Source organism: Sapajus apella, unplaced genomic scaffold, assembly GCF_009761245.1.
Source record: "Sapajus apella isolate SASKATOON/1434 unplaced genomic scaffold, GSC_monkey_1.0 scaffold15, whole genome shotgun sequence".
NCBI classification, from domain to species: domain Eukaryota; kingdom Metazoa; phylum Chordata; class Mammalia; order Primates; family Cebidae; genus Sapajus; species Sapajus apella.
In genome coordinates, this window is record NW_022436955.1 from 11,809,396 (window position 1) to 11,833,269 (window position 23,874).

The 23,874-nt window shown below is 47.6% G+C and overlaps 2 protein-coding genes across 8 annotated transcripts in view; one reads left to right on the forward strand and one right to left on the reverse strand.

The window, feature by feature from the left end:
• NFATC3 (nuclear factor of activated T cells 3) overlaps window positions 1-13,744 on the forward strand; it is a 163,435-nt gene extending 149,691 nt beyond the window's left edge. For 3 of the 4 annotated variants that reach the window (XM_032283805.1, XM_032283804.1, XM_032283806.1), the window contains one exon: window positions 12,306-13,744. Coding sequence is in view for 3 of the 4 variants with exons in the window: in XM_032283804.1 (XP_032139695.1) it covers window positions 12,306-12,427 (122 nt within the window). In the remaining variant the exon portion in view is untranslated. Of the gene's footprint in view, window positions 1-5,202; window positions 5,938-12,305 lie in introns of those variants that run through there. The other variant, XM_032283807.1, reaches the window with a different exon arrangement.
• On the reverse strand, window positions 11,914-22,895 carry ESRP2 (epithelial splicing regulatory protein 2). 4 transcript variants are annotated; one of them, XM_032283809.1, is made up of 16 exons: window positions 22,262-22,895; window positions 22,048-22,176; window positions 20,449-20,562; window positions 20,223-20,337; window positions 19,783-19,881; window positions 19,226-19,280; window positions 19,045-19,155; window positions 18,839-18,971; window positions 18,715-18,757; window positions 18,262-18,563; window positions 17,944-18,156; window positions 17,633-17,831; window positions 17,119-17,305; window positions 16,648-16,813; window positions 16,469-16,574; window positions 11,914-12,576 (listed from the first exon to the last, which is right to left on the reverse strand). In XM_032283809.1, the coding sequence occupies exons 1-15, from the start codon at window positions 22,451-22,453 to the stop codon at window positions 16,485-16,487; spliced, it is 2,148 nt and encodes a 715-aa protein (XP_032139700.1). In that variant the 5' UTR covers window positions 22,454-22,895; the 3' UTR covers window positions 11,914-12,576; window positions 16,469-16,484. The 4 variants fall into 4 exon arrangements, with proteins under 4 accessions (XP_032139700.1, XP_032139699.1, XP_032139701.1 ...); XM_032283808.1 differs by lacking the exon at window positions 11,914-12,576 and adding an exon at window positions 15,286-15,772; XM_032283810.1 differs by lacking the exon at window positions 11,914-12,576 and having other exon boundaries at window positions 15,286-16,574; window positions 19,045-19,152.
• Between the last annotated feature and the right edge of the window lie 979 nt (window positions 22,896-23,874).

Genomic DNA, 23,874 nt, shown 5'->3' on the forward strand with positions numbered 1-23,874 from the left:
GGGCCCAGTGTTTTTACTTGCTTGCTTGCTTGCTTGCTTGCTTTTTTGAGATAGAGAGATTTATACATGTTAAATGCTAATGAGAAAGATTTGGGGAAATGAATTGGTAGAGACAAAGAAGTGAAAAAATTGATTCAGCAAGCTGTTGAAGAGGATCCAGAGCACAGGTAGCGGAATGGATCCTGTGGATTTTTGGCTCTGGAGCTCAAGTTCGGCCCTTACAGATAGTAGATTTGTTAGTCAACAGTGGACAAGATTATTGAGAAGAAAATGTACAAAATAAGAAAACAAAATAAGAATAAAGGATTCTTCTGATAATTTTGAAATGCTTCTGAGTCCCCCATCTTAAGCCAAATTGAGAGAAGTGTTTGTTTTTTCACATTTCAGCTTTTGGTGATAGAAAAGAGTACATGCTGATACTTGAATATACTTTCAAGTACCTGTGCACTGTTTACTTAGCTGGAGATTTAATGTTTGTCTTTGTAGAATGTTTTTAGTTAAAAACATTAGAGGAAAGATTGTTATAACACTGATTATAGCATCACACATAGAAGAGGTTTCCTTTTTTTTTTTTTTTTTTTTTTTTTTGAGACGGAGTCTCACTCTGTCATCCAGGCTGGAGTGCATTGAAACGATCTTGGCCCACTGCAACCTCTGCCTCCCAGGTTCAAGCAGTTCTTGTGCCTCAGCCTCCCAAGTAGCTGGGATTACATGCGCCCGCCACCGTGCCCAGCTAATTTGTGTTTTTAGTAGAGATGGGGTTTTACCATGTTGGCCAGGCTGGTTTTGAACTCATGACCACAAGTGATTCACCCGCCTCACCTCCCAAAGTGCTAGGATTACAGGCATGAGCCACTGTGAGCCAAGAAGAGGTTTCTTAAAAAAGCAGGAGTCTTAAAAGGACTGATTTTCCCCCTGAATCCATTGGGTGGGGGAAAAAGGTATAATAAGTTTCCTTTACTAGTACTAGAGCTAATGTTAAAAGTGAATCTCTGATCTATTGCTGGTGAAATTATTTATATTTTAAAAAAAAAGTGGGCCGGGTGCGGTGGCTCACGCCTGTAATCCCAGCACTTTGGGAGGCCGAGGCGGGTGGATCACGAGGTCAAGAGATCGAGACCATCCTGGTCAACATGGTGAAACCCCGTGTCTACTAAAAATACAAAAAATTAGCTGGGCATGGTGGTGCGTGCCTGTAATCCCAGCTACTCAGGAGGCTGAGGCAGGAGAATTGCCTGAACCCAGGAGGCGGAGGTTGCGGTGAGCCGAGATCGCACCATTGCACTCCAGCCTGGGTAACAAGAGCAAAACTCCGCCTCAAAAAAAAAAAAAAAAAAAAAAAAAGTGAAGGATATCTTCAAATCATTGTGCAGGTATTTTCTGTCTGTCCAATGGTAGGAAGCTGTCTAGAGTTCGGGGTGAAATTTAGGATAACTTAGTTAAAAATCTAACAGTCTACCCCATTGTATGAGGTAAAAAGAAGAAAAAATAATTATTAGGCTGAGATTCAGTAGCTCATGCCTGTAATCCCAGTAATTTGGGTGTTGAGGCAGGCAGATTGCTTGAACCTAGGAGTTCGAGACCAGCCTGGGCAACATGGTGAAACCCCATTTTGACAAAAAATACAAAACTTAACTGAGCATGGTGGCTCACACCTGTAATTCCAGCTACTCGGGAGGTTGAGGCAGGAGGATCTCTTGAGCATGTTAGGTAGGTTGCAGTGAGCTAAGATCATGTCACTGCACTCCAGCCCAGGCAACAGAGCAAGACTCTGTCTAAAAAAAAATTAAAAATTAAAAATCTGGCATAAAAGAGCTCAAGCTGGTTTTCTTGCTTACAATACTTAAATATTCTGTGTTATAATTACGGTGGTAAGTTGTATTTTTGTTAATAGTATTAGCTAAGTTAGTATAATGGAGATCCCAAAGAAATTTCCACATAGGAAATTTCTTTCACTCCTCATGATAACTCAGAGATCAAGATTCCTTTCATTTTGTTTTTCCTCTTTCTCCTTAGGTTTTCTCAGAGCTAGAAACCACTTAGTCATGACTGAGTCTTAGCCCGAGGAAGGGATGGGAAAAGGGGAGTAAGAAAGAAGCCAAGCAAGTGATGAGGAAGACACATACATCACTTTTGCTTACATTTCATTGAAGAGAATGAATTACATGGGCCATACCTAGCTACAATGGGGAAGCCAGGACACAACTGTAGCTGGGTGTCAGTGTGACTAACTAAACCTCAATTACTGCAGAAGAATTAATTAAGATAATTAGAAGCCTACCATAGATACTTTCTAAATTTTCAGGGTCTTATTTCTGTCTTTAGCTTGAAAAGGCAAATTAATGTGTCTTGGTTTTTCTCTTTTTTGGGTTTTATTTGGAGACAGGGTCTTGTGCTGTTGCCTAGGCTAGAGTGCAGTGGTGCGCAATCATAGCTCACTGTAGCCTGCAACTCCTGGGCTCAAGTGATCTTCCTGCTTCAACCTCCCAAAGTGCTGGGATTACAGCTGTGAGCCACCACACCTGGCCAAATTAATCAGATTTTGATAAATCCAAATTAATTCCTCAACTCATGCCGTATATAGGTGAATTCAGGCCAGGCATAGTGGCTCATGCCTATAATCCCAGTAATTTGGAAGGCCAAGGTAGACAGATCACTTGAGTTCAGGAGTTTGAGACCAGCCTGAGCAGCATAGCAAAAGCCTGTCTATACAAAAACTTTTAAGAAAAAATTAGCCAGGTGTGGTGCTGCTCAGGTTGCATGTTGCAGTGAGCTGAGATTGTGCACTGCACTCCAGCCTGGGCGACAGAACTAAACCCTCTCAAAAAAAAAAAAAAGGTTGATTCAGTATTTCCCATATTTAGTTTAGATGGTGCTTTTTAACAATTGCACACATGTAAGCTTCATTTTTTTTTTTTTTTTTTTTTTTGAGACGGAGTTTCGCTCTTGTTACCCAGGCTGGAGTGCAATGGCACAATCTCAGCTCACCGCAACCTCCGCCTCCTGGGTTCAGGCAATTCTCCTGCCCCAGCCTCCTGAGTCGCTGGGATTACAGGCACACACCACCATGCCCAGCTAATTTTTTGTATTTTTAGTAGAGACGGGGTTTCACCATGTTGACCACGATGGTCTCGATCTCTTGACCTCGTGATCCACCCGCCTCGGCCTCCCACAGTGCTGGGATTACAGGCTTGAGCCACCACGCCCAGCCAGCTTCATTTTTAAAAAATAAGATTTTGCTTTTATTTTATAAAAACAACATCTCGGCTGGGCACGGTGACTCATGCCTGTAAAGCCAGGACTTTAGGAGGCCAAGGTGGGAGGATAAGTTGAGGCCAGAAGTTTGAGACTAACCTGGGCAACATTATAAAACCCTGTCTCTATCCTCCCAAAAAATAAACTAGCTGGGCATGGTGGCACACGCCTGTAGTCCCAGCTACTTGGCGCAGGGCGATGAAGCGCGAAGATCACTTGAGCCCAGGAGTTCAAAGCTGTAGTGAGCTGTGATCACACCACTGTACTTCAGCCAGGATGGCAGACTAAGATGCTCTCTCCTAAAATAATAATAATAAAATAACACCTTCATAAAATTATTTACCCAGAGAAGGAATACCTTTAATCTTCAGGTTCAGGAAAAGAAAGAAAAGATGAACATGCCCAAACTTTGGTGAATGGGTGAATGTTCATTGAAGCTTCAAGATGAAATAACGTGTAAATGGAGTCTAATACCCAAAAATCCTTTACAAAATTGCAAATTAGAAAGGCCTGTTGGGGCCGGGCGCGGTGGCTCAAGCCTGTAATCCCAGCACGTTGGGAGGCCGAGGCGGGTGGATCACGAGGTCAAGAGATCGAGACCATCCTGGTCAACGTGGTGAAACCCCGTCTCTACTAAAAATACAAAAAATTAGCTGGGCATGGTGGCACGTGCCTGTAATCCCAGCTACTCAGGAGGCTGAGGCAGGAGAATTGCCTGAACCCAGAAGGCGGAGGTTGCGGTGAGCCGAGATCGCACCATTGCACTCCAGCCTGGGTAACAAGAGTGAAACTCCGTCTCAAAAAAAAAAAAAAAAAAGAAAGGCCTGTTGGGCTTTTGTATATGTGGCAATGTGTGTCTACTTCCTTCAAAGAGGCAGTGCCTTGGGCTACCGTGACCCCTGTCTATCTGGTTGTAAGGTTCCATACTATATACTTGTCAGTTCTAACTTTAAATTCTTAAGTATGAGAAATAGCTCTGAATAAGAGGCCTGTTGGTTCTCAAGCACCTCATTCTTGTATGTATAAATAGTATTCCAGTGGACTGCCAATTTGAACATTTCTTGAATAGGAATGTTTTTTCTTACAGCAACCCTTATTGATAGCTCTGACTCTACTTTTTTTGTGGTGGTACAGGCAAATTCAGGTGTTGGGATAGTGGAAGTCACAGATGGTGGCGGCCAAAAGTGTGCCAGATCCTGTGACCTACATAACCTGTTAGCATCTTTATTGAGAACTGTTTACTCTTGTCCTAGGCTTTTAATTCACTTTGCTCTTTAATGGGAGGAAAATGAGGGCCGGGTGTGGTGGCTCACTCCTATAATCCCAGCACTTTGAGAGGCCAAGGTGGGCGGATCACTTGAGGTCTGGGGTTTGAGACCAGCCTGACCAACATGGTGAAACCCCGTCTCTACTGAAAATGCAAAAATTAGCTGTGTGGGCGGCTGAGGTTGCAGTGAGCCAAGATCACACCACTGTACTCTAGCCTGGGCAACAGAGTGGGACTCTATCTCAAAAAAAAAAAAAAAAAAAAAAAAAAAAGGAGGTGGGGAAGAAAATGATAAAATTATACATTAGGGGCATAAACAATTCCTTATACTCTTATTTTAGATTGGTGAAAAAATAGGAAGCCACCTCACATACTTAGTGGACTGGGGTTTATTTTTAATTTTTTTTTTTCTAAGAGACAAAGTATCACTTTGTTTGTTGGCCAGGCTAGTCTTGAACTCCTGGCCTGAAACAGTTGTCCTGCGTTGGCTTCCCATAGTGTTGGGATTACACACATGAGCCATGGCACCTGGCCTGGATTGGAGTTTAAATAAATCAAAAAATTCATGCATATATCCATGCAAAATGAAGTAAAAAATTAAATTGCAAGCATTAGTTTTATCAACTTAAAAATTGTGCTTATCAAGATTGCTAATGACTTACATTTACATTACATCATAGATTTGTTTACCAGTAATAATTTTGACTTGCTTCAGTTGAGACCTATGTTTTGTCCAGTCCCAGCAGGAAGATATCTCTGAGGAATCTAGAGGTGAGAGCCTAAACCCAGAGCCCCCAGCCCAAGGGAGAAGTGAGGTGAGAAGGAAAGCAGAGGACTTGCATAGCTAACATTCAGCTCAAGTTATGGCTAAAGGTCTGTAAAAGCACTTTGTTGCAATTCTGACTCCCTATCCTAAAATTCATTATTCAGTGCTCACCTGTAGCGATTACTTGAGCATGATTTTTGTTGTCATTGTTCCAAGTCCCTAAATTGTATTAAAGATTCAGTTGGCAAGTAATTTTATTTAGTACTCAGTATATGTAAGCATTAGGGATTCAGGGGAAAACAAGATAGAGAAAGCCTGCCCCATTGGAACTTAAATTCCTGACTGCTGGTGAATTTATAAATAAATGAATCCTGTAGTATAATGTATAGTTGAGTATAGTCAGCTTGAGTGCTACTTTGTGGAAATTCCTCTTGACTTTATCATAGTCTTAAAATACTGAACTTTCAGGAACTTTCCAGGTTCCTTCAACTAAGTAAGGTGAGGCACACCAGGCAAACGAACAGGAGAGCTTTGATAAAGAAGAGCAGAAATAACACAGCATTGTTGTGCAGGCTTCCATTATAAACAGTTCTACATGCCTACTTTAGAAAATGATGGTTTTGGCCGGGCACAGTGGCTTACGTCTGTAATCCCAGCACTTTGGGAGGCCTATACAGGCAGATCACCTGAGGTCAGGAGTTCAAGACCAGCCTGGCCAACATGGTGAAACCCTGTCTCTACTAAAAATACAAAAATTAGCTGGGCATGATGGCAGGTGCCTGTAATCTTAGCTGCTTGGGAAGCTGAGGCAGGAGAATCTCTTGAACCTGGGAGGCAGAGGTTGCAGTGAGCTGAGATCATGCCATTTATTGCACTCCAGCCTGGGCAACAAGAGCAAGACTCCATCTCAAAAAAACAAAAACAACAACAACAACAAAAATCAATGTTTTCATCCTTATATAAATGTACTTGGTAAGTGGATGAACAGTGCTAGATATGGACCCCCATCATCAGGAAAATATAAGCATTGAGTTCTTATAAGACATAGAACAATACCTCAGCTGAGTGCAGTGGCTCACGCCTCGAAACCTAGTACTTCAGGAGGCTGAGGTGGGAGGATCACTTGAGCCTAGGAGTTTGAGACCAGCTTGGGCAACATGGCAAGACCTAGTCTCTGCAAAAAGATAAATACAAAAATTAGCCAGGTGTGGGCGCCATAGCACATGCCTGTAGGCCCAGAAACCTTAGGAGGCTAAGATGGGAGGATCACGTGAGCCCAGGAATTCAAGGCTGCACTGAGCCAGGATTGTGCACCCTGTAATCCAGCCTGGGTGACAGAGTGACACCCATCGCCCCCCGCCCCCCTGAAAAAAGCACATCATGTGGTTTTTTTAATAATAAAGCACCATTTTAAATCAGTTTGTAGTTTTAAAACTTGAACAGTGAAATATACATTGTAAAAGGTATGTTTCATAGCAGCCTGGAACATCTCTGAAATTATACCCTTTGGAAGTGATAAGTGGTAGAAAAAGATGATTTGATTGTGAGCCAGGTGCTTGCTTATATATTTGGCTTTTTGCCACTGCTGTTAACGCCTGCCTAAAATAGACACTGAAAATCAGATGACATGCATTTGTCTTAACATTCTCTGGTTCTCTTCCTACCTACCACCTAATGAACTTTCACTGTACTAGTTCCCAGTAGCTTCCAAATGATTTTATTGAATTAGGGTCCATTTATTCAGTCATCAGGAATGGATGTTTCCTCAGTAGCGAGGTCCTTGCCTTATGGGAGCTCATAGCCTGTTGGGGAGACAGATAATGTTGATGCCTAGTGATAATCTGATGAGAAAGAATGTTAGAATTCTGTCAATGCACAGAGATTTGTGGACCATCCTTGTGTTCCCTCTTAGCACAAGACTAGCCTGTAGAACCCCCAGAATCTACATGGAAAATACTGTTCCTTGTATTTTTTGTGGCTTGAAATAACAGGTGCCAAGGCCTACCTTGCCTATGCCCCCTTTATATTCCCTCTCTATATGTACTATATAAGAAGTATTTTTCCTCTCCATTATACTGATGAGGAAACTGAAGAGAAAAATATATTCTTATGCAAAGCATCCTCATGACTTTTCATTTACAAAGAAACTATTCCAGTGAGTTATTTTTAGAGTCAGGATTTAGTTTATATTCCATTATTATTTGCAACATCCATTATGAATGGTCAATAAATCCTAGCCTGGCAAATTTACTTAAATATAATCAGGTCAGGCACAATGGCTGACATCTGTAATCCCAGCACTGTGGGAGGATTGCTTGAGGCCAGGAGTTAGAGATCAGCTTTGGCAAGATAGCAAGACCCTATCTCTACCAAAAAAAATTAAAAATCAGCCAGGTGTGGTGGTATGTGCCTGTAGTCCCAGCTGTTAAGTTGGTGCAGAAGTAATCACGGTTCTTTACAATAGAAGTAATACCAAAACCACAATTACTTTTGCACCAACCGAATACTTGGGAGGGTGAGGTGGGAGGATGGCTTGAGCCCAGGAGTTTGAGTATGAGCTGTGATTGCACCACTGAACTCCAGTATGGGTAACAGAGTGAGACCCTGTCTCAAAAAAAATATAAAAGGCCAGGCATGGTGGCTGACACCTGTAATCCCAGCACTTTGGGAGGCCAAGGTGGGTGGATCACAAGGTCAGGAGTTCGAGACCAGCCTGGCCAAGATGATGAAACCCTGTCTCTACTAAAAATACAAAAATTAGCTGGGCACGGTGGCAGGGGCCTGTAATCCCAGCTACTCGGGAGGCTGAAGCAGGAGAATCACTTGAACCTGGGAGGCGGACGTTGTAGTGAGCCGATATTGCACCACTGCACTCTAGCCTGGGTGACAGAGCAAGACTTCATCTCAAAAAAAACAAAAACCATCTGACAAAGTACTTTATTAATCTGTACCTTAAAAAATTGCTTATCACTTAGTGATTATTAGCTTGCCAGCATTGATTAATCAATCTTCACTGTTTTGTAGAGTCCTTTGGCTTCTAGTCCCTCCTTATTATTCTGCGTTCAGTACTGACCACTGCCAAGCCAAATCTTCATCCTTTATTTCTTTGTATACCTTTGAGTACTGCCACTTGAAAATTGTCTGCTGCCATAAAACCATAGACTAGTACAGCTAAAAGACATCATACTAATCCAACACTGTCACAGTATAAATAAAGGGAATTTTAGATATATGAAATACTTTGTCCAATGACACAACATAAAGTTAGTGGCAGAGCCTGAATTCCAACCAAACCTAATTTTTAGGCCCCTCTTCTACTCACATATTTGCCTACCCAGGTGCTATCTTCTCATCAGAGCACAATGCTACTCCCACTTACTGTTTTCAGCCTCTACTCTTCAGTGGAATAACTTCTTCTGTGCAAAACTTCCCCCATGCTTCCAGGTCTCTAGTGAGTATGAATATGCCTAAATATCTTCTTGTTCTGAACATTCATTGTAGCCCCACCATGCCCACTGATTTTTCCAGTTGGGGTTTCTAATTTCCAGTTCCAGACCGAACCTACCACCTTCTTCTGAACTTGTTTCCTGTTGTGATTACATCATTGTTTTCTCTTCTAGTCTCAAAACCTTGGTGGTGGTAAATCACCACTTCTTTTCTCTCTCCTCCTTATCATCACACTTGCTCTCCCTCCCACTAGTATCACCACATTTTGCCCAGCTCCTTTGCATTTTCTTTATCTCAGTCATTTCCTTGCATCTACATTTTGGCTTCTAAGAACGTGACTTACAGTATTTTGAGGCTGATTCCACTATTTACTAAGCATGTAACCTTCAGACCAATTATGTGACCTGTCAGAGCCTCAGTTAATTCATCTGTAAAGTAAAATAATAAAGTATTGTGAAGATTAATTGAAATAAGATTTAATTTCAGTTGTAAAGCCTAAACTATAAATGCTCAGTAAATATTTGTGAAATTAATATATATGTGTGTATGTATTTGGCTTCTAGTCCATACTTTTTTTTTTTTTAATTTAAAGAGTTTAATTGAGCAATGAATGATTCACGAATCGAGCAGCCCCCAGAATCACAGCAGATTCACAGAGAATCCAGGGGTGCCTCATGCTCAGAACAAATTTATAGACAAAAAAGTTAAAGTGATGTACAGAAATTAGAAGTGAGGTACAGAAACAGTGAGATTGGTTCCAGCTCCGCGTTTCCCTCATTTGAACACAGTTTGAACACTTAGCAGTCTGAGTGGTTGAACTATGGCTGCTGGGACTGGCCGACACTCAGTTTAGTAGTATGATACAGGTGCATATTACTAAGGTTTTCAATTTTCTCTACTAAGCTAAGTGACAGTGCATCCACAAGGACTCAATATGAAAATAGAGTCCTTCTCAGGCCATATTTAGTTGCTTTAACACTGCATATACCTTAACCATACCACATAGCATATGGTTTCCATGTCAGTTTCACCCACCAGTTCCTTAAGGGATAAAGCAAGTATCTTCTTTAGATTCGGGTACCTACTTGTTTGATGAAAGGAAGGTGGGGGAAAGAAGGGAGGGAGGAGACTGACAGACATTCTGAGGGGGGTGTCCAGATATCCTGAAGGCTGTGGCAGAGAGTGATGTGAATTACCCAGGGTGATGGCTCTTTGCCTCAGAAGATGTGTGCAGGGCAAACTCTCTTATGCCTACAGGGAGAGTGAAGGAAGGTAGTTTTAGGTATAAGGCACCAAAAAGTAGTGGTACTGTGGTGAACAGAGAGGACATGCTCTGTCTCTAGTCCCTACTTCTTTACTATTCTACATTCAATACTATGATCAGTACTCATATAAATATACATATATATATATATATATATTTTTTTTTTTTTTGAGACGGAACCTCCCTCTGTTGCCCACTTTCAGTTTGGAGTGCAGTGGTGCGATCTTGGCTTATTGCAACCTCTACCTCCTGGGTTCAAGCAACTAAATTAGTAAATATTAATACCTTTCTCCTTATAGCCATATGAATTTGAAAACTACTTTTTCTTAATCATGTAAGCTAGAAAAAGATTAGATGTTAATACTTGGAAGATTTTTTAAATGTTTGTGTTCCTTTGCTCTATGATCACATCAAATTCTAAGTATAAAAAACTGTTTTGGTCTATTTTTGCTTATAACAGCTGTAACGAGATATAATTCACATACCATAAAATCTATCCTTCAAAGTATACAACTCAGTTGTTTTTAGTATAGTCCCAATTTTGCAACTATCACTAGTATCTAATTTTTCTTTTTCCTTTTTTTTTTTTTGAGATGTCGTTTTGCTCTTGTTGCCCAGGCTGGAGTGCAATGGTGTGATCTTGGCTCACTGCAACCTCTGCCTCCTGGGCGATTCTTGTGCCTCAGCCTCCCAAGTAGCTGGGATTACAGGCATGCGTCATCACGCCTGGCTAATTTTGTATTTTTAGTAGAGACAGGGTTTCTTCATGTTGGTCAAGCTGGTTTTGAACTCCTGACCTCAAGTGATCTGCCCACCTCGGCCTCCCAAAGTGCTAGGATGACAGGTGTGAGCCACTGTGCATGGCTATTAGTATCTAATTTTAGAACTCCATTTTCATTATTCTGAAAATAAACTCCATATCCATTAGTAATCACTCCCTATTTCTCCCTCTCTACAACCTGTAATCTATTTTCTATCTCTGTGAATTGGCCTGTTCTGGACATTTCATATAAATGGAATCATATATGACCTTTCGTGTCTGGCCTCTTTCACTCAGCAGATTGTTTTCACAGCTCATCCATGTTATAGCACATATCAAAATTTCATTACATTTCAAGGCCGAATATTCCATTTTATGGATAAAGACAACTTACCATTTATCCATTCATCACTTGGTAGACATTTGGGTTGTTTCCACTTTTTGGCTATTATTATTATTATTATTATTATTATTATTTTTTTTTTTTTTTTTTGAGACGGAGTTTCGCTCTTGTTACCCTGGCTGGAGTGCAATGGCGCGATCTCGGCTCACCGCAACCTCCGTCTCCTGGGTTCAGGCAATTCTCCTGCCTCAGCCTCCTGAGTAGCTGGGATTACAGGCACGTGCCACCATGCCCAGCTAATTTTTTGTATTTTTAGTAGAGACGGGGTTTCACCATATTGACCAGGATGGTCTCGATCTCTTGACCTCGTGATCCACCCGCCTCGGCCTCCCAAAGTGCTGGGATTACAGGCTTGAGCCACCGCGCCCGGCTTTGGCTATTATTAATAATGCTGCTGTGAACATTTGAAAGTTTTTAATGTGGACATATGTTTTCACTTCTCTTGTATATATGCCTGGGAGAGGAATTAGTGCAGACCCTTTAGTTGATAAGGCAAGGAATGAAATGATGTGAGAACTAAAGGTTCTTATTTGGGGAACTTGGGATGTTTCCTTCTATGTTAGTTCTGTAAGATGAAAATTCTTTGCTCTGGACCTCACAGAGTACTGTGCCTCCCTGAGGTGCTTGGCACATCAGAGAAATTAACAGAAAAGCAAGAGCCTGAAATCAGAAAAGATCACAAACAATAGAAATGCCCCCACATAATAAAGACTGGTTGTATGGTTGTATTAGGACAGAGTAGCAAAATCGCCCCCACATCACAGTAGTTTATTCTAACCAAAGCATTTATTTTCATTTGGTTTACATAGGAGGTAGCATTGCAGAAAATAAAAACTTTCCCAAAGAGATACCAATTAAAGTTAGAGTAAGGTGAGTAGTTATTTAAAAGTACCTTTAGAGTGAAGGTAAGCCGCCTTCCTAACCCAAAATGAACTGAATGAGAGGGAGAGAAAAAGAGGTCCGGAGCAGTTTGTGGAGTGATGTTTCCATCTCTAATGCCGCTCAGGAGCAGGCTTCAGACACTGCCTTTGTCTTTACAGAAAGCCAGGGGAAGGGAAATATCCGAGGCAGAGCTCAGCATTGGGCATCATATGGCTAGTCATTCATAGGTCACTAATCACTCTTCCTTTTCTTGTTTTTCAGTGAACGAGATAATTGGGAGAGATATGTCCCAGATTTCTGTTTCCCAAGGAGCAGGAGTAAGCAGGCAGGCTCCTCTCCCGAGTCCTGAGTCCCTGGATTTAGGAAGATCTGACGGGCTCTAACAGTGCTCACTGCAGCCTTGTGTCCACCACCAACTTCTCAGCATGTTTCTCTCCTTGGACCTTGGGTTTCCAACTCTGCAGCCTTCAGTTCTGGCACCAGGAGTGGGACTCACCATTTGTGGGGAAAGCAGCATTCCTCCACCTCAGGCCTTGGGTAGATTTTGTAAAAGAACAGGAGCAGCATAGGCTGTTTGAGCTTTGGGGAAATGAGCTTTGCTTTTTATATTTAACTAGGATACTTTTATATGATGGGTGCTTTGAGTGTGAATGCAGCAGGCTCTTTATTTCTGAGGTGCTGCTTTTGCAGGTGACCTGGTTACTTAGCTAGCATTGGTGATATGTACCACTTTATCATCATTTGAAGGGCCCTTTAGTTTTTATGATAATTTTTAAAATGGGAACTTTTGATAAGACCTTCCAGAAGCAAAAAAAAAAAAAAAAAAAAAAAAAAAAAAAAAGAAAACATTATCCCAAGCCTACACCTATGCCTCAGAAAGTCAGTATGTGTCCTAAAGACTTTCATAGATTTATAGGAAACAAAGCCAAATATAGCTCATACCTCTTTATAAAACTAAACTGTTGTTAGATAAAATGAGAAGAGACCATTCCATCATTGAAGTGTTGGAATATAAAAAGACATTCCAGAGCATAGCCTTTTGGTAACTTTCTAGGTAATCTTATTGCAGTTTCTCCATACTGGCTCCATGTTGATACTGCTTTTTCCCTCAGGACCCTCGGTAAGATGGCTACATGTAAGGTGACTCTGAATGGTGGGGTTTTAGCTTGGTCACTTTCATTTCTTGCCATCATAAAAACTACTAGGCTGTGGAGTGCTTTTCCTATTTGCGTCCTCTGGTCCTAGAACCTTTTCCAAACAGGAGCCTTTGGCTGTTCTGTGACCTTTGAAGCCAGTCTCCCAGTGGTTTAAGCAGGTTTGCATTTTTAACTCTTCTCTAGAGGTCATATTGTGTGCAGGGCTAAAGCACAAATGAGCAGTACATCAGCATGGGCAGAGAAAATGCAGGATTCCAGATGGGAAGGTTTTAAGAGTCACACTGGTATGGAAGGCTTATCTGCCATTCTGTTTATAGCCTGAAATGATTCTGGCCTACCCTGTCCTGTCTGTATGATCTTAAAACCAGCCTTTTCCCCAGAAGGCTCTGAGCACATCCAAAAGTGATAGCCTGACCCTCCACACCAAAGACATCCTGGTGCTGCTGCTGGTGAGACTGGTGTCCAAGGCAGGGCCCAGCAGAAACTCCAGCCTACTATCTACCAAAGGAGGTGCCCAAGTTGGGTACTTAAAAAAACAAAAAACCTGCCCTTATCCCTCTCCCCAATGGGATCTTTTACCACTTCCTAGGCCTATTACAGAGCTCTGAAGTTTGCAGTATGTTTTCACATGAAATTATATACTTCCATTGATTCAGGAAGCAGATTTTTTTTTTTTTTTTTTTTAAACAGAGTCCCACTGTGTTGCTCAGGCTGGAGTGCAGTGGCACAATCTCAGTTCACTGCAACCTCTGCCCCGGCCTCAAGCAATTCTTCTGCCTCAGGCTTTCTAGTAGCTGGGCCTAAAAGGGCATGCCACCATGCCTGGCTAATTTTGTATTTTTAGTAGAGACGGGGTTTCACCATATTGGCCAGGCTGGTCTCGAACTCCTGACCTCAGGTTATCCACCCGCCTTGGTCTCCCAAAGTGCTGGGATTACAGGTGTGAGCCACTGCACCTGGCCCAGGAAGCAGATTTTTTGAGTGCCTATATGTCAGACAGTATGCTGGTTGAAGGCCTGATGCTGTTACTCCAGGAGACTGCAGGCCCTTGATGCCAGGACTCTCTACTGAGGCCAGTTCAGGCCTGGGGAAGGGAGCTGGCCTATTGCCCACCACCTGTTGTCAGTAGGTTAGGAGCTGTTGACTCAGGATGAGGAAGTATGGTCTTTTAAAAAACAAAATATATTTTAGATTCTCCCCTAAAACTAGTTAGAGAAAAAGGTCTATTCTTCAGCAGATCACTGTGGCCCCTCTTGGAGCTGGGTATTTTCAAATTTTCTTGAAAAGTGAGTTGTGTCACAGAATGTCAATAGTGAGATTTACTTCTGGGTCTGTGGTTGGAAGCCCACAGCTTCTTTTGGAGGGGCAGGAAGTTGGCCCCTTGGGTGACGTTCCACAGAAATGGCCAGAGTTGCCTCTACCCTTTTGCCCCTGGTGTAGCTGCCTCATATAGGGTTATTGCAAGAGCTTCCCTTGAAATACCCTTTGGGGAAGCTTTGCTGCCCTCAAGAATTAAAAGCTTCTATGATCCAGAGTTGCTATGCACCAAATTTTGATGCCTTCTAAATACCTTGATGCCTGTAGCACTAGAAATGCTTTCCTATTTAAAATAAACGTTAAATTTTAAAATAGAGCTTTGTATACTATGTAAGCAGTTTTATATCAGCTTTGTAAAAGCTTTGGTGTAAGAGTCAGTATTTTTTGGCTTTGTAGATAAAGACTTAAATTTTTGTGCAACATAGTGGTTTTAAAGCACACATCCATTAGACTATGCAAATCAATTTCTAATAGCAGCACTGAGCAACTGGGCACGTGCTAGCACGCACCCTTTCCTACTCTAATCTGTGCTAGCTCTCGGGTTGAGGAATGGAATGAGTAGCCTTCTGCTTACTGGAGATGCACAGAGAAACATGGCTGCAAACAGCTTTAAAAGGAACATGTCTTCGGGTTCATGTGTGGTGCTGCTGCCCCGGGGGGTAAACTACCCCCACCCAGGGCCAGCTGTTATCAACAGACCTCTTTTGGAACTGGCTGTGAAGCTCTGTTTTTGATATTTAGAATGGATCTTTAAGGCTCAGATGGGCTCAATTTGAAACTTTGTATTTTATAAAATGGATGTTTAGTAAAGGAACTGGTTCTCAGTTATGTTTACAGCACTTGGAATTGTGTGTTCTTGTACATTTTGTATTTTAAAACCTTTTATGGGAGTACAGTGCTCCTTACACAAATACAAAGGGAAGAAGAGCCAGCAGTTCAGGCTCCTCAGTTTTAGTGCTGAAATAATAAATGGTGACAGGCCAACAGTCTTCTTAAATCTGTCTGAGTGTTCCTCCGCCTGGGGCTGGTGTGGAGCCCCTCACTCTGGGGGCAATGCGAAGGGTCCTATGGCTTTTAAAAAGTCCATTTGATCAGTAACTTTTCATTTTATGGAGGAGAAGACAGAGTTCCAAATTGCTTCTGAGACTTTAGTTCTGTACCACTTAATGCATGCAAAGGACATTCCACGGTGTCTGCTGGGTTCAAGGCAACTGGCTTTCCCAAAACATACAAGAAAATTTGACAAAAAGTCCCCTTTAAAAAAAAAAAAAAAATCAAGCCTGAGTTTTTGTGTGGGGGCCTCCTGCCCCCTAATGTCTTCTGGGGATACTGCAGTACAGTCCATCAGAATAGTTTGTGGTTTTGCCATCTGTTACTCCTTAGGCTCACCCAGAGAGGGGCTAGCATCTTTAGGTGGGACCACCCGTGGCACAACATGGTCTCTGAGTTCCAAATATCCCGAGTGTAGGGGCTGGCTCTCTCTGCCTCCCTATCCCCCATGAGAGGGACAGGGGGAGGTAGAACATTGGGATCTTTACTCAGAGGCTCAGATAGACCCTTCATTCTCCCAAGAGCCATACTTGAAGGTACCAGAGCTTCCATTTTAAAAAAGCAAGCAAGCCTGCCGTGGACCTGTCAGCCCCACGATATCTGTTGGCATGGGCCACAGCCAGGACAGACCAAAGGGCTCTCCAAGTGCCAGTCAAGATGCCTGGCTCGGGCCATCAGGAGCTGGTTACCCCATTCCACCCCCAGCCCTGCATGCACGGTCCAGCCATTGTCTTTGGGGTAAACAGGCAGAAGAATAAGTGAAGGATGGAGCTGGGGCTTGGACTTCTCTAGGTACCTTCCGAGAGCTGTGACAAGCTAGAAAGAAGCTACCGGCTTGAGGGCGCTGGTCTTCTGGACGCAGGAGAGACATGTTTGCTGAGGATATCAGTTGGCTCTTACCTCCTGGCTTCCTCTTCTACAAACACACCCATTCCTTGGGGGCTTGTAACACAGTGCGAGGTGGGTCACCAACAGGCATGAGACTGGTGTAGTCATCGGGGGCTAGCTACAGAAGGGACACAGATTTAGGGCAGAGAGCTCGGCTAGACCCGCCAGGCCCTGCAGCCACACAGTCTCACCTGGTAGGCCTGGAAGACACTGAGCAGATCCTTCATACCAGCTGTGTATGGGACACCCGGCATGCGGACCAAGGCTCCTGGCTGGGATAACACTGAGGTGGGAGCAGAGGCCAGGGCAGCAGTGGGTGTGGTGAGGTAGCCCACAGTGGTGGGGGAGACTGGAGGGCTAAGGGTAAGAGAGCCAAGGTTTAGTCATGCATGCCATCTGTGGGCTAGTCTGAGACCTGTTTCCCTCCTCCCTTGCTTCTGCCTTGTGCTTAGTTCAGTTCCTCCTCCCTGAAGCCCCAGGAGCTGGCTGATGGCATCTACAAAACAGAGCAGAGTCATCTTTGATCTATTTTATAGATGGCATCAGCCAGCTCCTACCTTACTCTCGTGATCTCAAGTTACCTGGCCCAGAAAGGGGATTGTGACCCTTCCCCAGATTGGGACAGGGAGCGGGACTGTGGCATTCTCTTAGCTGTAGGGTACCTTGGGTAGTAGGCTGTGTAGTTCAGGTAGAGTTGAGTGGCTGGCCCTGGGTAGTAGGTAACAGGGGTGGGGGCAGCAGGCACCCTGGCAGCCGGGAGCAGTGCTGAAGACGGGTATAGAGCTGCTGTCTCCGTGGGAATGAGGGTTGGGGTGGCTTGGAAGGTGGCGTAGGTAGGCGGTGAGAGGCCTAGAGACAGAAGTAGAAAGTGCCTGTGCACGGAGCCCAGCAGTACCCTCGGGCTGGCGCTCTCTGCCTCTATTCCCCATGAGAGGGACAGAGGGAGGTAGAACATTAGGATCTTTACTCAGAAGCTCAGATGGACCCTTCATTCTTCCAGGAGTCAAACATTGAAGGTACAAGAGCTTCCATTTTAAAAAAGAAAGCAAGCCTGCTGTGGACCTGCCTGCCCCACAATATCTGGGGCAGCTAGAAAGGAGTCCCCGCTAAAGAAGGTAGGGGCCTACAACAACCTGGATCCCACAGGCCTCCTTCCCCAGCCCCTGGGGCACTCACAGGGCAGCTTGCAGGGCGGAGGGGACATGCCACTGCGGCCCAAGGTGCCCCCCATCAGCACACGGCTCATCTCCTCTGTGGAACAGGGGACCACCTCCACGTAGCGCTCCTTCATCACCTTCTTATGGCAACGCTGAGCAGCAGCTAGGGCTCGCTCTGCTGATGTCATCTGGATGAAGGCATCACCTGATGGCCGGCCCTGTGCACACCATCTTGTGAGCAGTTGGTTATGTGTAAGAGTGCCTTACCGCTAACACACACATTCCTTCCTATTTATGCTTCCCCCACTGCTTAACAAGCAGTGGCCTTACTTGCTGGTTGAGCACCATATGCACACCGTGGGGCCGGATGTCAGCTGCTGCCTCCCCAAGAAAACTCAGGATGTCTTCAATAGTGGCTGTGTAGGGCAGGCCTCGGAGGCGTACACAATCCCTCCCGGTCCCAGCTGCCAGTGTGAAGGGGATGGGCAGCAGTGGGGCAGTCAGTGTGGGAAGGAGTGGGCCGGATGCATAGCGGTTCAGGACCTAGTAAGGAAAGCAACAACAGGCTGGTCATGCCAAGTAGGGCAGGGGCACAGAGGCCCACCCTGGAGTAACAGTACATCTGGGTGGGGAGCCCTAGGTGCTCACCTGCTGCACCTCCGCTGCAGTGCTCCGGAAGAGTTCGATGTATCGCTTACCCAGCATGCCCTTGTGCCTGCGCAGTGCAGCCTGTGCCAGCTCCTCACAAGCAAAGAGGGCAAAGGCATCACCAGTCGGCCGGCCGTCAGGGTGGCGCACAAAGAGCAGCCCTTCAGCACCCCCAGTCACTGGGCACTCTGGCCCCAGGAAGCCTAGCACGTCCGTTGGCCCAGCCGAGAAGGGCAGTCCCCGCAGCCGCAGGATCACTTGGTCTTCCCGTGACAAGAAACGAGCCACCTCTAGTGATGTGCCTGTGTGGGGGACATGGGAGTCACCTGCTGACTTCACCCATGCTCCTCCAGACACTCACCCATGCAAGGGAACAGGCAGGCAAGGGGTTGTGGTGAAGTGGGATATGGGTCAAGAACCAGGGGAGTCAGGCCCTGTTTGGGGTACACTCACCCCCTGCGATCTTTACGAACTCCTCCCCTGTCGCTTTATACACCTGTGGGTACATAGAGAGCAGCTCATTGGTCTCAGGTCTGGCCCAGATTGGCCCTGCTCCACTCCCAGCCCAAAGCCCCACCTCAATATAGCGGACGCCCATGTGGTGCTTGTGTCTCTGCAGCGCTAGGTCCCGCTGCTCGCTGTCCACAAAGCGGATGAGGGCCTCGCCATTTCTGCGGCCCTGGGCGTTGAGGCAGAGCGCTACACCACCCCTGTGGAGCCAGTGCTGTTAGTGCCTCCTGGGTAGGCCTGTCCATTTGGGCCCACCCGCCCCGCCACACCCACCTGGCCACGTTGAGCCCCTTGAAGAAGCGAGCCACGTCCTGGTCTGATGACTGCCAGGGCAACCCACGAGCCCGTACCACAGTCTCACTGTCCACCACATCAGCCTTGCTGCTATAGGGGCAGGACACAGTGTCAGAGCTGTCCAGCTGTTGTCACCCCCCACCACTGCTCCCACACTCACCAAGGCCCCGTTTCGTATTTCCGCTTTATCACCTCAGGCTTCGAAAACAATTGACCTGAGAAAAGATGGGTGTGGGGGTCAGCAGGGTCTGGTGGAGCGGGGGGTTCTCCCCACCAAGCTCTGCAAAAAGAGGACAGTTGAGGGAGATGAATGACAGGCCAGGCGCAGTGGCCTATAATCCCAGCACTTTGGGAGGCCAAGGTGGGTGGATCATTTGAGGTCAGGAGTTCGAGACCAGCCTGGTCAATATGGTGAAACCCTGCCTCTACTAAAAATACAAAAATTAGCTGGATGTCGTGGTGGGTGCTTGTAATCCCAGCTACTCTGGGGGCTGAGGCAGGAGAATCACCTGAACTGGGGAAGTGGAGGTTGCAGTGAGCTGAGATTGCACCACTGTACTCCAGCCTGGGCTATAGAGATATATTCCATCTCAAAAAAAAAAAAATGACAGAGGCTTCCCCCTGTGGTCTCTTAGAGAAGGTTACAAGTGGGGAGGAGTAATAGGCAGGCATTCACCATCCCTGAAAACAGGTGACAGGCACTGAGGGAAACCTTACTGCTGGGCTCTTTCAGTAGATGGAGGATAACAGCTACCATTGTCTTCACTTCCCAGACTCCAAAGTCATCCTCTGTGGCATCTGTCTCCAGTCCTAAATCTATGGGCAGAAAAGTAACAGTGAAGACATCTTAGCATAAGCATTAATCCTGTTCACCCCAGGGCCCAAATCCCCTCCATAGACACATGCTAGAGACCAGCATACACATTTGGCCCAGTTCATGTGTGCACTTAGAGGTCCCCAGCTCAGACATAGATAAGACACATACCCACATTCCAAACTCATTCTAGCACAGACACAAAGACACAGGTACACTCAGGGACTTGGCAGATAATGCAATACTTGCATGTGTCCATGTAACCCACACACCAGCATGGGCATTCTCAGACACATTTACCCACAATGGCTCCTCCACCCTAACCCTGCTGGGTCACAGATACCCTGTGCCATGGTGGCCACAGTGAGGTCCCCGGCAGAGCAGGTGCTTGGGTGCTGCATATGGAACTCTCTTCGGAGGTTGTAGAAGGAGAAGAAGGTGTCGGGGAGCACCAGGTTCTGGGGGCACATAGGAATGGGGATGAGTGCCCTGCCTACCCTCAGGACAACAGGAGTCCTAGAAACCTTACTGCCCCCCTGCCCCAGCCAAGTTTTCCCTCAAGGGCATACCTTCCTGGAGGCCTCTGGGTGCAGGACCTGTCGCAATAGCTGCTGCCCATCAGTGCAGAGCACGTAGGGGCCCCCGCCCAGCAGAGCCACATCCCCGTTCACCAGCTGTGAGAACTGGGGATAGGGAGTGGGGAGAGAGAAACACACAGACTCACAGCTGGGCAGGCAGGAAGTGAAGGTGGGAGGAGGAAGGAGGCAGGCTGCAAAGCTGGTTCAGCCAGATGTTCAGCCCTATCCTGCCTGGGAAGAAGAGGCCACACCTGTTGAGCCTAGCCCTATGTCCCTTTCCCTTAGCCCCCAATCCTGGTCCAGTCCACTGTCACCTCCTCCAGGCCAACTGAGGGCAATCACACATAATCCAAGTCCCCAACACACACACTCCAGGAGTTTGGAGTGGGGCCAGAGCAAACACCTGGAGTGGGACAAGCAGGTGGGAAGGGGCGGGGCAAAGCAGGTTAAACCTGTCTCTGGCCAAGCACCACCCTCAGACAGGTGGGGGAGGCCCAGGCCTGCCTGAGGCCCAGAAGGCTCATGGTCAATGGCAGCCCCGCCTCCAGGTCTGACCAACCCAGAGGCAGAGAAACTCCAGGGACAGAGCTCTACACTTGGACATCAGGGGCAGCATGAGCTTTGACCCCTACCCTATCGACCAGCTGGTGCTGAGCTGTTTGCACATAGAGGGGGTGGCACTCCTGAAGCTGTCCAGCCCTCCCCCAGCCTCCATCCCCAATGGAGAAGTATAAGCACTAATTACAGACCCACCAACTCTCCCTGCCAATTCTGTGACACTTTACAACCTGAGACTGGCAGAGCAGGCAACCCAGCTATCCTCCAGCAAACTCCCCAAGTGAAAGGCCAGGAGCCCTTCTGGAACAGACTGGGAATCATCATTGTGCCTCCTCATCAGGAACCACCAGAGTTGTTGGAAGATGAAAGAATGTGTGCGCATAAAAGGACTTACACTAATTACAATCAAGTCAGACACAGAATGAGCGCCATAGTGAAGATAAGGAAAAGAAAACAGCAATGGAAACCACTTCCCACTTCAGAAAGGGCAGGAGGCACCCCAGGCCTTTGCACTCAGCAGGCAGATAGTCCCCCAGGCCAGGCCAGGACAGGCCTAGACGAGCAGTTTACGCCTGGCGGCGGCGTCTACCTCTAGGGCCGACACCGCCCTACGCCTCCGCTCCAGCGGCTCCCAGGCGGGACGAAGACGCGGGCCGCAAGGGCCGGTCATCTGTGGCCAACTTTGGACCCCTCGACCCCTTTCGCTTCTGGCTGCTGGGAGACCTGACCCAGCAGGTCTCCCAGAGGCGTCTCAGCCTCGCTCCTCGGGCGAGAACTCGGGATGGATCCTGTGTCCCGATCGGTAGGAGTAGGTCCCTACAATGGTTGAAAAGTAAGGAGCCCAGGGGAATGGCTGGCACGCGCGGATGAAAGGGACACGCACACGCCAGAGTCGCTCAGAGTTTCAAACAAGCCTCCCTCCTGACTCCCAGGCCGGCGGGTTGCGGTACGCCAGGCCTAGCCTCCGGCCGCCTCTCCCGCCCAGAAATGTCCTTACGGCCAGACCGTGCAGCAGCCCACCCCGGCGCTCACCTGCTGCAGCACCTTGTCCAGCGGCTCTGCCCGCGCCAGGCTGTCGGCGCTCAGGCCGCTCGCCTCGCGGCACTGTGGACTCAGTGCGGCCGCCTCGGCGCGAACCAGAGATTTGTGCAGCGTCCCCACCTGTGAGCGGCGGGGAAACCGATCAGCCGCGCTCCTGGACCCCAGAAGCTCCCTGGTGACCCTCACCGCCTCCTTTCCACCTTACCTGGCAGCTCCGCGGCTCAACCACTTGCCAAACTAGGAGGATTAAGTCCGTCTCGTCGGAGCCCAGGTCCCGCCCCAGCGCACCCGCCGTAGCCCCAAACAGGACGACCAGTGACCCAGGTCCGGGGCAGGGGTCCACAGCGGAGTCGGCCGCTGGGTCAGGGCCTGGGGGCGGGGGCGGCGGAGGAGTCATGGCCGCAGAGAAAGGGGGCTCTTGGCCAGACACACGCGGACCGACGAGGCGCACGCACGCACCGACCGACGGCAGACGCGGATCAGCTTGGGCGGGACATCGTGTGTCGGGGGCGGCACCTGCGGCCTGGCTGGCTCAGTGGGCGCTGCCGATACCCGCCCGTGGCGCCCCGTGGGGCGGGGCGGCTACCGGCCCACGCCCTCTCCAGGCGAGTTACCTGCCGACCCCGCCGGCCACGTGACTAGGGCGGTGCCGGGAACCTTGGGAGAGGGCTGCCAGAACCCTGCCCAGGACGCGAGAACTCACACTCCCGGCCTGGGCGGACGCTCAGGATCCGCATTTCTACTTCAGGGCTGGTCCTGCCTGATTCTTGGAGCCAATCCATTCTTCCGCTCTCCCCCGACTCTTCCCCTGGTGTCGTCAGGCCTCCGCAAAGGAGCATGCAAGACTAGAGGCCTTCTCCAGTCCAAGAGGTCACACAGGACCTATGGAAGTTCACCAGGAGGCTGTCCAGGGGCTGTGGGGGTCACCGCGGCAGGTCTGGGGTTGATGGAAGTCAAAGGGTCAAGGGGGCAGTGAGAGTTGCCAGGTATCATCCTGTCTGGGGATCGCCAGAAGTCAGCTGGGAAAGGAGAGAGCTGCGGGATCATCAGTGTTGTTAGAGATGTAGGGTAGTCACCAGGGATCACAGGGAAGGGCTTGCCTACGCAGATGCTAGGGCCGAGCGGTAGCCTGGCACCGAGAAGTGCCAGAGAGCGGTCGTTGTGGGCTGGAAGTGCGCAGGCCCCAATGCTGGAGAAAGGAACCCCCCCTAATCCCAGAGAGCTGCACCCTACACTAGGCTGAGAGGAATGGAACGGGCCTGGAGCCTCACTCCTACCCCACGTGGGGGCGCCTGCCTGCTTTCGTCCCTTTCTCGACGACGCATCAGCTGCCTGGAGATTGCAAGCGTGCTGGCCCGTGCCGGGCTATCGTTGAGCGTGTGTGCGCGCGGGCGGGCGGCGGATCCTTCTTTCTCCATCTCGCACCTATAACCCAATTCAAACAGTCCCGCGTTAGGGGCTCCCAGTGCCTCCTTCGCCCAGTGGAGCTTGGTGAGGCTCCTTTATGGCGCGTTTCTGGCTGTCCCTTACGTTCCCAAACTCTCCCAGGTAGGTGACTGAGAAACTGAATAATCCAGCAGGAAGGAGGGGCTTCAGCCTGACGGGAACTGAGTCACGCGGTTGCCTAGCCTAACTCGAGACTGAGACCGGAGCCGCACCACGCGCTTTCGGGGCTGCGTCCCGTCCGTGGACGATGGAGAGAGCGGGGCACCCGGGCGAATCCTTAAAGTTCATGCCCGGAAAAGGGGCAAGGCCCGGGGCGAGAGACCTCAGCCTAGCTCCACTTGGCAGCTGAAGAAACAGGCGCCCAGGACGGAA